The 11,274-nt window shown below is 46.8% G+C and overlaps 1 protein-coding gene across 1 annotated transcript; it reads left to right on the plus strand.

Moving 5' to 3' along the window:
• Positions 1-9,393: 9,393 nt before the first annotated feature.
• On the plus strand, positions 9,394-10,134 carry LOC116375237 (early nodulin-75-like). The gene has a single exon (XM_031831382.1). The coding sequence runs from the start codon at positions 9,394-9,396 to the stop codon at positions 10,132-10,134; it is 741 nt and encodes a 246-aa protein (XP_031687242.1).
• The last annotated feature ends 1,140 nt before the right edge of the window (positions 10,135-11,274 follow it).

The raw sequence follows: 11,274 nt of genomic DNA on the forward strand, positions 1-11,274 counted from the left end.
CAGGAAGGGCCTTTCCCCAAACTGTTGACACAATGTTGGAAGCACAGACGCGTCTTGAATGTAATTGTATGCTGTAGCTTTAAGATTTCCCTTCACTGGAACTAAGAGGCCTAGCACGAACCATGAAAACTAGACCCAGACCATTATTCGTCCTCCACCAAACATTAAAGTTGGCACTATGCATTCTGGCAGGTAGCATTCTCCTGGCATCTGCTAAACCCAGATTAATTTGTCGGCCTGCCAGATGGTAAAGTGTGATTCATAACTCCGGAAAACGAATTTCAAAAGCTTCAGAGTCCAATGGCGGCAAGCTTTACACCACTTCAGCCAACTCTTGGCATTGTGCATGGTGATCTTAGGCTTGTGTGAGTGTCACGCCCTGGTCTTAGTATTTTGTGTTTATATAATTATTTGGTCAGGCCAGGGTGTGACATGGGGTTATTTTGTGTTGTGTTGTGGTATTGGGGGTTTTAGTAGGTATTGGGATTGTGGCTGAGTAGGGGTGTCTAGCATAGTCTATGGCTGCCTGAGGTTCTCAATCAGAGTCAGGTGATTCTCGTTGTCTCTGATTGGGAACCATATTTAGGTAGCCTGGGTTTCACTGTGTGTTTGTGGGTGATTGTTCCTGTCTCTGTGTTAGTTATTTCACCAGACAGGCTGTTTAGGTTTTCACGTTCCGTTTCTTGTTTTTGTATTGTTCGTGTTTTTCCTTATTAAAGATGTATCGAACTAACCACGCTGCATTTTGGTCCGACTCTCCTTCGACGGAAGAAAGCCGTAACAGTGAGGCTGCTCGGCCATGGAAACCCATTTCATGAAGCTCCCGACAAACATTTATTGTGCTGATGTTGCATCCAGAGGCAGTTTGGAGGCAGTTTGGAACTCGGTACTGAGTGTTGCAACAGATGATTTTTACGTGCTACGTGCTTCAGCAATCGGTGGTACCATTCTGTGAGCTTGTGGGGCCCTACCACTTCGCATCTGAGCCGATGTTACTCCGAAACATTTTCACTTCACAATAACAGCACTTACAGTTGACCAGGGCAGCTCTAGCAGGGACGATATTTGATTAACTGATTGCTGGAAAGGTGGCATCCTATGACGGTGCCACGTTGAAAGTCACTGAGCTTTTCGGTATGGCCATTCTGCCGCCAATGTTTGTCTATGGAGATTGCATGGCTGTGTGCTCGATTTTATACACCTGTCAGCAATGGGTGTGGCTGATGTAGACCAATCCATTATTTGAAAAGGGTGTCCACATACGATTGTATATATGGTGTATCAATACAACTAGTTTGAAATTCTGTGAAGAACACTTCAGACAAACTGTACAAATGCAAAACTCATTTAATCATTTAATCAGCAACTGGCAAGGAGCTTGTTTGGCATTCACCAAGCACTTCGCCTGTAACGGTGTTAAATTGTCTTGCCTTCTCTCCTGGTGGCTTCACAGAACAGCACAATTACGATAACTCTAGAGACAACTTCCTGGCAACTTGTCAACATCCTCTGGAGAAGGAGTCTTCTGTCTGTCTTCTCTCCGTTCTGAACGACATCCGGGGGGCAAGAGATCTCTCCTAAGTTTACACTGTCGTTACGTAGTAGTTACATAGTACCACATCAAGTAATACAAGTAAATACTGTACATTTCCTTCTTAATTCCTCATGTGTTGTTTCGTGTCTAAGTGTACATATCTGCAATGGGAGAATGTTTCCAAGTGTACCTTTTGTGAAAGATGACAGTAAGATGAAGTCTAAAGACAAGAAGTGTGTATAAAAGACATTCAGCTTTGAAAAAGGACCACAACAAGAAATAATTCAACACTTCAAAGGTAAAATAACTAACCCAACTTCCTTAGATGTTACTTTGTTTGTCTTGTTTTTGCTTTGTAGCGAACAGGAATTCCCACAAAAACTAAAATGCATGTATTGTACAGTGTTTGAGTCCCTGAACATTGGGTGGCCTTTCAGTGAGTTTCACTACTGTGGGAAGTGGAGACCAGCTACAGTAAATGAATATCAAAGGAACATCGGCCATCTGGAAGACAATGTCAAAACAACAGTTAAATGAGTGGTTTTAATTAACTGGGCTTCCCCCTGATTGTTAGGAGAACGATTATTCTGATTAACGAACTGGGCTTCCCCCTGATTGTTAGGAGAACGATTATTCTGATTAACGAACTGAGCTTCCCCCTGATTGTTAGGAGAAGGATTATTCTGATTAACAAACTGGGCTTCCCCCTGATTGTTAGGAGAATGAGTGTTTTGATTAATGAACTGGGCTTCCCCCTGATTGTGAGGAGAACGATTATTCTGATTGACGAACTGGGCTTCCCCCTGATTGTTAGGAGAACGATGGATCTGAATAACGAACTGGACTTCCCCCTGATTGTTAGGAGAACGATTATTCTGATTCACGAACTGGACTTCCCCCTGATTGTTAGGAGAACCATTATTCTGATTGACAAACTGGGCTTCCCTCTGATTGTTAGGAGAACCATTATTCTGATTAATGAACTGGACTTCCCCCAGATTGTTAGGAGAACGAGGGTTTTGATTAAAGACCTGGGCTTCCCCTGATTTTTAGGAGAACGATTATTCTGATTAGCCAACTGGGCTTCCCCCTGATTGTTAGGAGAACCATTATTCTGATTAACGAACTGGACTTCCCCCTGATTGTTAGGAGAACGATTATTCTGATTAACGAACTGGGCTTCCCCCTGATTGTTAGGAGAACGATTATTCTGATTAACAAACTGGGCTTCCCCCTGATTGTTAGGAGAACAATTATTCTGATTAACGAACTGGGCTTCCCCCTGATTGTTAAGAGAACGATTATTCTGATTAACGAACTGGGCTTCCCCCTGATTGTTAGGAGAACGAGGAATCTGATTAACAAACTGGACTTCCCCCTGATTGTTAGGAGAACAATTATTCTGATTAACGAACTGGGCTTCCCCCTGATTGTTAAGAGAACGATTATTCTGATTAACGAACTGGGCTTCCCCCTGATTGTTAGGAGAATGAGGAATCTGATTAACAAACTGGACTTCCCCCTGATTGTTAGGAGAACGATTATTCTGATTCACGAACTGGACTTCCCCCTGATTGTTAGGAGAACGATTATTCTGATTGACAAACTGGGCTTCCCCCTGATTGTTAGGAGAACCATTATTCTGATTAACGAACTGGACTTCCCCCAGATTGTTAGGAGAACGAGGGTTTGATTAATGAACTGGGCTTCCCACTGATTGTTAGGAGAACGATTATTCTGATTAACAAACTGGACTTCCCCCTGATTGTTAGGAGAACGATTATTCTGATTAACGAACTGGGCTTCCCCCTGATTGTTAAGAGAACGATTATTCTGATTAACGAACTAGACTTCCCCCAGATTGTTAGGAGAACGAGGGTTTGATTAATGAACTGGGCTTCCCACTGATTGTTAGGAGATCAAGGGTTTTGATTAAAGACCTGGGCTTCCCCTGATTTTTAGGCGAACGATTATTCTGATTAACCAACTGGGCTTCCCCCTGATTGTTAGGAGAACCATTATTCTGATTAACGAACTGGACTTCCCCCTGATTGTTAGGAGAACGATTATTCTGATTAACGAACTGGGCTTCCCCCTGATTGTTAGGAGAACGATTATTCTGATTAACAAACTGGACTTCCCCCTGATTGTTAGGAGAACGATTATTCTGATTAACAAACTGGACTTCCCCCTGATTGTTAGGAGAACGATTATTCTGATTAACGAACTGGGCTTCCCCCTGATTGTTAAGAGAACGATTATTCTGATTAACGAACTGGGCTTCCCCCTGATTGTTAGGAGAACGAGGAATCTGATTAACAAACTGGACTTCCCCCTGATTGTTAGGAGAATGATTATTCTGATTAATGAACTGGGCTTCCCCCTGATTGTTAGGAGAACGAGTGATCTGAGTAATTAACTGGACTTCCCCCTGATTGTTAGGAGAACGAGGGATCTGATTAACGAACTGGGCTTCCCCCTGATTGTTAGGAGAACGATTATTCTGATTAACGAACTGGGCTTCCCCCTGATTGTTAGGAGAACGATTATTCTGATTAACAAACTGGACTTCCCCCTGATTGTTAGGAGAACGATTATTCTGATTAACGAACTGGGCTTCCCCCTGATAGTTAAGAGAACGATTATTCTGATTAACGAACTGGGCTTCCCCCTGATTGTTAGGAGAACGAGGAATCTGATTAACAAACTGGACTTCCCCCTGATTGTTAGGAGAATGATTATTCTGATTAATGAACTGGGCTTCCCCCTGATTGTTAGGAGAATAGTGATCTGATTAATTAACTGGACTTCCCCCTGATTGTTAGGAGAACGAGGGATCTGATTAACGAACTGGGCTTCCCCCTGATTGTTAGGAGAACGATTATTCTGATTAACAAACTGGACTTCCCCCTGATTGTTAGGAGAATGATTATTCAGATTAATGAACTGGGCTTCCCCCTGATTGTTAGGAGAACGAGTGATCTGATTAATTAACTGGACTTCCCCCTGATTGTTAGGAGAACGAGGGATCTGATTAACGAACTGGGCTTCCCCCTGATTGTTAGGAGAACGATTATTCTGATTAACGAACTGGGCTTCCCTCTGATTGTTAGGAGAACGAGTGATCTGATTAATTAACTGGGCTTCCCCCTGATTGTTATGAGAACGAGGGATCTGATTAACGAACTGGGCTTCCCCCTGATTGTTAGGAGAACCATTATTCTGATTAACGAACTGGACTTCCCCCTGATTGCTGGGAGAACGATTATTCTGATTAACGAACTGGGCTTCCCCCTGATTGTTAGGAGAACGATTATTCTGATTAACAAACTGGACTTCCCCCTGATTGTTAGGAGAACGATTATTCTGATTAACGAACATGGCTTCCCCCTGATTGTTAGGAGAACAATTATTCTGATTAACGAACTGGGCTTCCCCCTGATTGTTAAGAGAACAATTATTCTGATTAACGAACTGGGCTTCCCCCTGATTGTTAGGAGAACGAGGAATCTGATTAACAAACTGGACTTCCCCCTGATTGTTAGGAGAATGATTATTCTGATTCATGAACTGGTCTTCCCCCTGATTGTTAGGAGAACGAGTGATCTGATTAATTAACTGGACTTCCCCCTGATTGTTAGGAGAACGAGGGATCTGATTAACGAACTGGGCTTCCCCCTGATTGTTAGGAGAACGATTATTCTGATTAACGAACTGGGCTTCCCCCTGATTGTTAGGAGAACGAGTGATCTGATTAATTAACTGGGCTTCCCCCTGATTGTTATGAGAACGAGGGATCTGATTAACGAACTGGGCTTCCCCTGATTGTTAGGAGAACAATTATTCTGATTAACGAACTGGGCTTCCCCCTGATTGTTAGGAGAACGAGTGATCTGATTAATTAACTGGGCTTCCCCCTGATTGTTATGAGAACGAGGGATCTGATTAACGAACTGGGCTTCCCCCTGACTGTTACGAAAACAAGGGATCTGATTAATAGCAAACCCAGAGGTGGAACAAATAAATGTGATGTATGGTAATGAATGAAGGAGTGAGTAATTAAAAAGCCCACCTTCAATCCGTCTGTTTCTAAAGTGTTTGGATGTGAAAGTCATGATGATTAATACATAAACCATTTCAGTTAGCTATAAAAGGAAATATATAGGGGACATTTGGTCTTTCCAGAGCAGTAGATGCTTTAAGAGTTGTTTATAGTGGCTCTTCGATTACAGCTAGTTGATCACTAATACCACCTTTCCTTTCTTTGAGGTTTTAGGCTTGAGTCATTGTTATCACACGTAATGCAGCATCTGATCAACCTGTACAAGCAACGGATCCACTAATCTTCAGGTTAATGTGTCCGGTCAAATAGAAATCCCGCTCAAATTGCAAAACGGCATGGGTGTTCATCTGAATCACAAGCTGTGTGTCTGTAATATAGAGAGTGGTGCCGAACGCTGGCAGCCATAGGGCTTACATCAGTTCAAAATGAATATATGTAGCAGGTCCTACAGCGTTGTTGGGAAGAATGTGGATGCTGTAGCCTGGCAACAGACTAGTTCATTAGTGAGGGAAAAAAAACACAAAAACGTAATGTGGTCAACTCTTACATCAATAAGGGTTCTGTATCTCAAACGGAATGAAAAGGTTGACTACCACTTGAAAATAAATTATTTCCTTACATGTATTATATGGTCGGTCTCTAAGGACTAGTTTCGGGCCATCAAGCCTTCATCAGTAACATTACTGGAGTACCATCTCTTTTTTTTAAAGTATTATTGTCATGACGACTATTGCAGGAGACACATAGGCAGCGTAACATTAGTTCGACGAAAAGCTGAAAGCACAACCGAGAAAAGAAAAATGCGGATGATGTGGGATGACACATATGTAACAGCTTTTACCTGGATCCATTTTCAGGTTTAGTGGATCTTCCTGATGTCTCCTTCCAGGTAATTAAAATACCTGGAGCATAGTAACAGCAGTTTTTCCCTATAGCAACGGATCACGTAAGCCTAAGCGTTGGGGGGCTGTATTTTCTAAAGGGAAAAAAACAATGACGGTTAATTACAATTATGGGAATGAGTCTCCTCCATCTTGTGCTAGACCTTATATTAGCCTCAGGGCGTTCCACTCCTATAACTCCATCACAGGGACACGCTGCAAATGAGAGGGTTGGGACGACAAAACTTTCTGACAACAGCTTGATGCTCTTGGCACTCTTTCTCCTCTCATCCTTTCTTTCTCCTCTCATCCCTCCTTTCTTTCTCCTCTCATCCCTCCTTTCTTTCTCCTCTCATCCCTCCTTTCTTTCTCCTCTCATCCCTCCTCTCTTTCTCCTCTCATCCCTCCTCTCTCTCCTCTCATCCCTCCTTTCTTTCTCCTCTCATCCCTCCTTTCTTTCTCCTCTCATCCCTCCTTTCTTTCTTTCTCCTCTCATCCCTCCTTTCTTTCTCCTCTCCTCCCTCCTTTTCAATGGTCTCCATCCACCCACCTGCCGTTCCTCCACCCACCCACCTGCCGTTCCTCCACCCACTCACCTGCCGTTCCTCCACCCACTCACCTGCCGTTCCTCAACCCACCCACCTGCCGTTCCTCCACCCACCCACCTGCCGTTCCTCCACCCACCCACCTGCCGTTCCTCCACCCACCCACCTGCCGTTCCTCCACCCACTCACCTGCCGTTCCTCCACCCACCCACCTGCCGTTCCTCCACCCACCCACCTGCCGTTCCTCCACCCACCGACCTGCCGTTCCTCCACCCACCCACCTGCCGTTCCTCCACCCACCCACCTGCCGTTCCTCCACCCACCCACCTGCCGTTCCTCCACCCACCCACCTGCCGTTCCTCCACCCACCCACCTGCCGTTCCTGCACCCACTCACCCACCTGCCATTCCTCCACCCACCCACCTGCCGTTCCTGCACCCACTCACCCACCTGTCGTTCCTCCACCCACCCACCTGCCGTTCCTCCACCCACCCACCTGCCGTTCCTCCACCCACCCACCTGCCGTTCCTCCACCCACCCACCTGCCGTTCCTGCACCCACCCACCTGCCATTCCTCCACCCACCCACCTGCCGTTCCTGCACCCACTCACCCACCTGCCGTTCCTCCACCCACCCACCTGCCGTACCTCCACCCACCCACCTGCCATTCCTCCACCCTTCCAACTGCCATTCCTCCACCCACCCACCTGACGTTCCTCCACCCTCCCACCTGCCGTTCCTCCACCCTCCCACCTGCCATTCCTCCAACCACTCACCCACCTGCCGTTCCTCCACCCACTCACCTGCAATTCCTCCACCCACTCACCCACCTGCCGTTCCTCCACCCACTCACCTGCCGTACCGCCACCCACTCACCCACCTGCCGTTCCTCCACAAACTCACCTGCCGTTCCTCCACCCACCCACTCACCTGCCGATCTTCCACCCACTCACCCACCTGCCGTTCCTCCACCCACCCACTTACCTGCCATTCCTCCACCCACTCACCCACCTGCTGTTCCTGCACTCACCCACCTGCCGTTCCTCCACCCACCCACCTGCCGTTCCTCCACAAACTCACCTGCCGTTCCTCCACCCACCCACTCACCTGCCGATCTTCCACCCACTCACCCACCTGCCGTTCCTCCACCCACCCACTTACCTGCCATTCCTCCACCCACTCACCCACCTGCTGTTCCTGCACTCACCCACCTGCCGTTCCTCCACTCACCCACCTGCCGTTCCTCCACCCACCCAACTGCCGTTCCTCCACCCACCCACCTGCCGTTCCTCCACCCACTCACCTGCCGTTCCTCCACTCACTCACCTGCCGTTCCTCCACCCACCCACCTGCCGTTCCTCCACCCACCCACCTGCCGTTCCGCCTTCCATTAGTTAAGCCATGATGTATTGTTCAGTGCACCATTGTTCAGTGTCCTCTGAAAAGCTAATGACTCAAAACATTTTGGCCTTGAGCTTGGCTCCGAGGGGTGAACGCTTCCACACACGTCTTTTCACCGCTGCCACGAAGCGAAGGGAAACGGGTGAAATATAAAACCTTGAGTGGGTTTATGGTCGCTGCGCCCAAACGCCTCCATAGGGAACGTCGTAGCCGCTGCTCAGAACAATCCGGAACGCTGCCACAACAACCTCCGCTGACGCAGTAGCAAAGTCACCGGGAACGCCTAGCGACTTCTGCATGTCACAAGAAGCTGGAGAGAACAAGGATAACACAGTAGGGGCTGTGCCAATTCATTCATCATAGTCTGCTACCGCCCCCCGGACCGGGTTCACTCTATTTACAAGGTCCCTCAGTAGTTGTAGGGAAGTGTTACAGACCTGAATTTGATGCAGAGGTGAGACTACTTTAGCGAAGCACCGAGCTGTGACTGAGGTTGTTTATATCAAGTGCTTAGTTTTGGAGAGGATTAGCTAGGGCAGGGATGGGCAACTGGTGACCCGCGAGACCCACTTTTGTAGGCCCAACAATCATTCATTATTCTTTTTGGAACTCAGTCAGTGTCTCAACTTACTGTTGAGTGTTAGAATAGTAGAATATACAAGATGCAATTTAGAAATGTTGTTATGAATCAGTTGTTTTTCTTTTGTTATGTCAGCCACTGACAGTCACTCAATTAGCCCACTCAATTAGCCCACTCAATTAGCCCACTCAATTAGCCCACTCAATTAGTCCACTCAATTAGCCCATGACAGCTAAAAAAAATTTTTGATTGGGAAGTTAGTCTAACCAGCTGTCTAAACTTATAGCAGAACAATTGCAGCAAACTTGCATGAAGACTGCAAAATTGTCCCTACGCCTTATGACAAAATGTGTTGAACTGCAGGAATTGTCAAGAGGGGTGCCGCTAAAATGTTTTGCTCGCAAGGTGCGAGGGCCGGCTCTGTCTGGATGTGGGTACGCAGACACCTGATCCCTGTAGCTCCCCGTGAGTTCAAACACCCGATCCCTGCAGCTCCCCGTGAGCTCAAACACCCGATCCCTGTAGCTCCCCGTGAGTTCAAACCCCCGATCCCTGTAGCTCCCCGTGAGTTCAAACCCCCGATCCCTGTAGCTCCCCGTGAGTTCAAACACCCGATCCCTGTAGCTCCCCGTGAGTTCAAACACCCGATCCCTGTAGCTCCCCGTGAGTTCAAACCCCCGATCCCTGCAGCTCCCCGTGAGTTCAAACCCCCGATCCCTGTAGCTCCCCGTGAGTTCAAACACCCGATCCCTGCAGCTCCCCGTGAGTTCAAACCCCCGATCCCTGCAGCTCCTCGTGAGTTCAAACCCCCTATCCCTGTAGCTCCTCGTGAGTTCAAACCCCCTATCCCTGTAGCTCCCCGTGAGTTCAAACCCCCGATCCCTGTAGCTCCCCGTGAGTTCAAACCCCCGATCCCTGCAGCTCCTCGTGAGTTCAAACCCCCAATCCCTGCAGCTCCTCATGAGTTCAAACCCCCGATCCCTGCAGCTCCTCATGAGTTCAAACCCCCGATCCCTGCAGCTCCTCATGAGTTCATACCCCCGATCCCTGCAGCTCCTCATGAGTTCAAACCCCCGATCCCTGCAGCTTCTCATGAGTTCAGATTTTTTTGTTGCCCATCCCTGTGGTAGGGGATATAATATTTTCATGTTGCATAACAGAATAATACTACATTATTAGTTCATAAATGATGGTGTAATATGCTTGGTTTACATTACTAATATGTTTCATGGATAGTTAGAAACTCCTACTTCTACATCTACCATATTGCAGCATTTTTCCCCTTTCCACATAAAGTGCAACCACAATGAATCTCCATCAACACGTTCACTGGTATTATTTATGAAAGGCTACGCTAACATTGCCGATCGGGATTGAAAAAGAATAATAATTGAACAGTCTAAGCACATTTTTCATGGAGAAGAGCTACTGCCTTTCCGTGTTAATTACCTCATATCCTGCAGCAGCATGACAGCATCCTGTCAGCTCCACAGCACAGGAAGAAGAAAAGAACAGTAGTCCTTCAACACCAGTTTTTATTCCCATATTACCTCCATCATCTGCATCCTACAGTAACATGCACCTGGGCCGGATCCCAAATAGCACCCTATTCGCTATTTAGTGCACTACTAGCCTACTGAGCTCTGTTCAAAAGTAGTGCACTACATACAGAATTGGGTGCCATTTTGGCACGTAGCCCTGGTGATCCCTACGACACGTAAACCCCTATATATGTTTCACTAACGGAACACAGCTCATTAGCCTAATTGGCTACGCAGAGGACTGAAGCAAATGAAAAGATTGGGTTCTGGTGTGAGATAAGAGTCATGTGTTGATCAAAGTGCTGATGGAGTGAGGGGGGGAGGGAGGGAGGGAATATAGATTAGTAACATCTTCAGTACATGGACTTGTAGGGCGATACTGATAATCTCCCAGGCTCTGACTTTAAAATAGCATCCGTAAGGTCACGCTCTTCAAAAGGTTAAATGAACATGTAAGTGGTGTAGCGTCTGAATACAGAACAGCGGCGGCGTTACTATTCTTGGTGGTGAAACTCTTACACTGGTCCATGTGGTCATGTTTTACGTTCTCTCACTATAATGACATGCCGGTCGGCCAATCACATCGCACGTGGTTGCCTACTGTACCATGTATGCATTAATCTGTGTCTCCGAGGAATTCTAATGGCATGACAATGCTTGGAAATGTGAGGAAGGAACAATGGAGAACAATGAATCACAAGGACGAGTCGATCCAACTGCATGATTACA

Source organism: Oncorhynchus kisutch, linkage group LG9 (assembly GCF_002021735.2).
Source record: "Oncorhynchus kisutch isolate 150728-3 linkage group LG9, Okis_V2, whole genome shotgun sequence".
In the NCBI taxonomy this organism is placed as follows: Eukaryota; Metazoa; Chordata; class Actinopteri; order Salmoniformes; family Salmonidae; genus Oncorhynchus; species Oncorhynchus kisutch.

What these genes read in the sequence shown, in the direction of transcription:
- LOC116375237 (XM_031831382.1), top strand. Translation starts at nt 9,394, where the DNA reads ATGTTTTGCTCGCAAGGTGCGAGGGCCGGCTCTGTCTGGATGTGGGTA.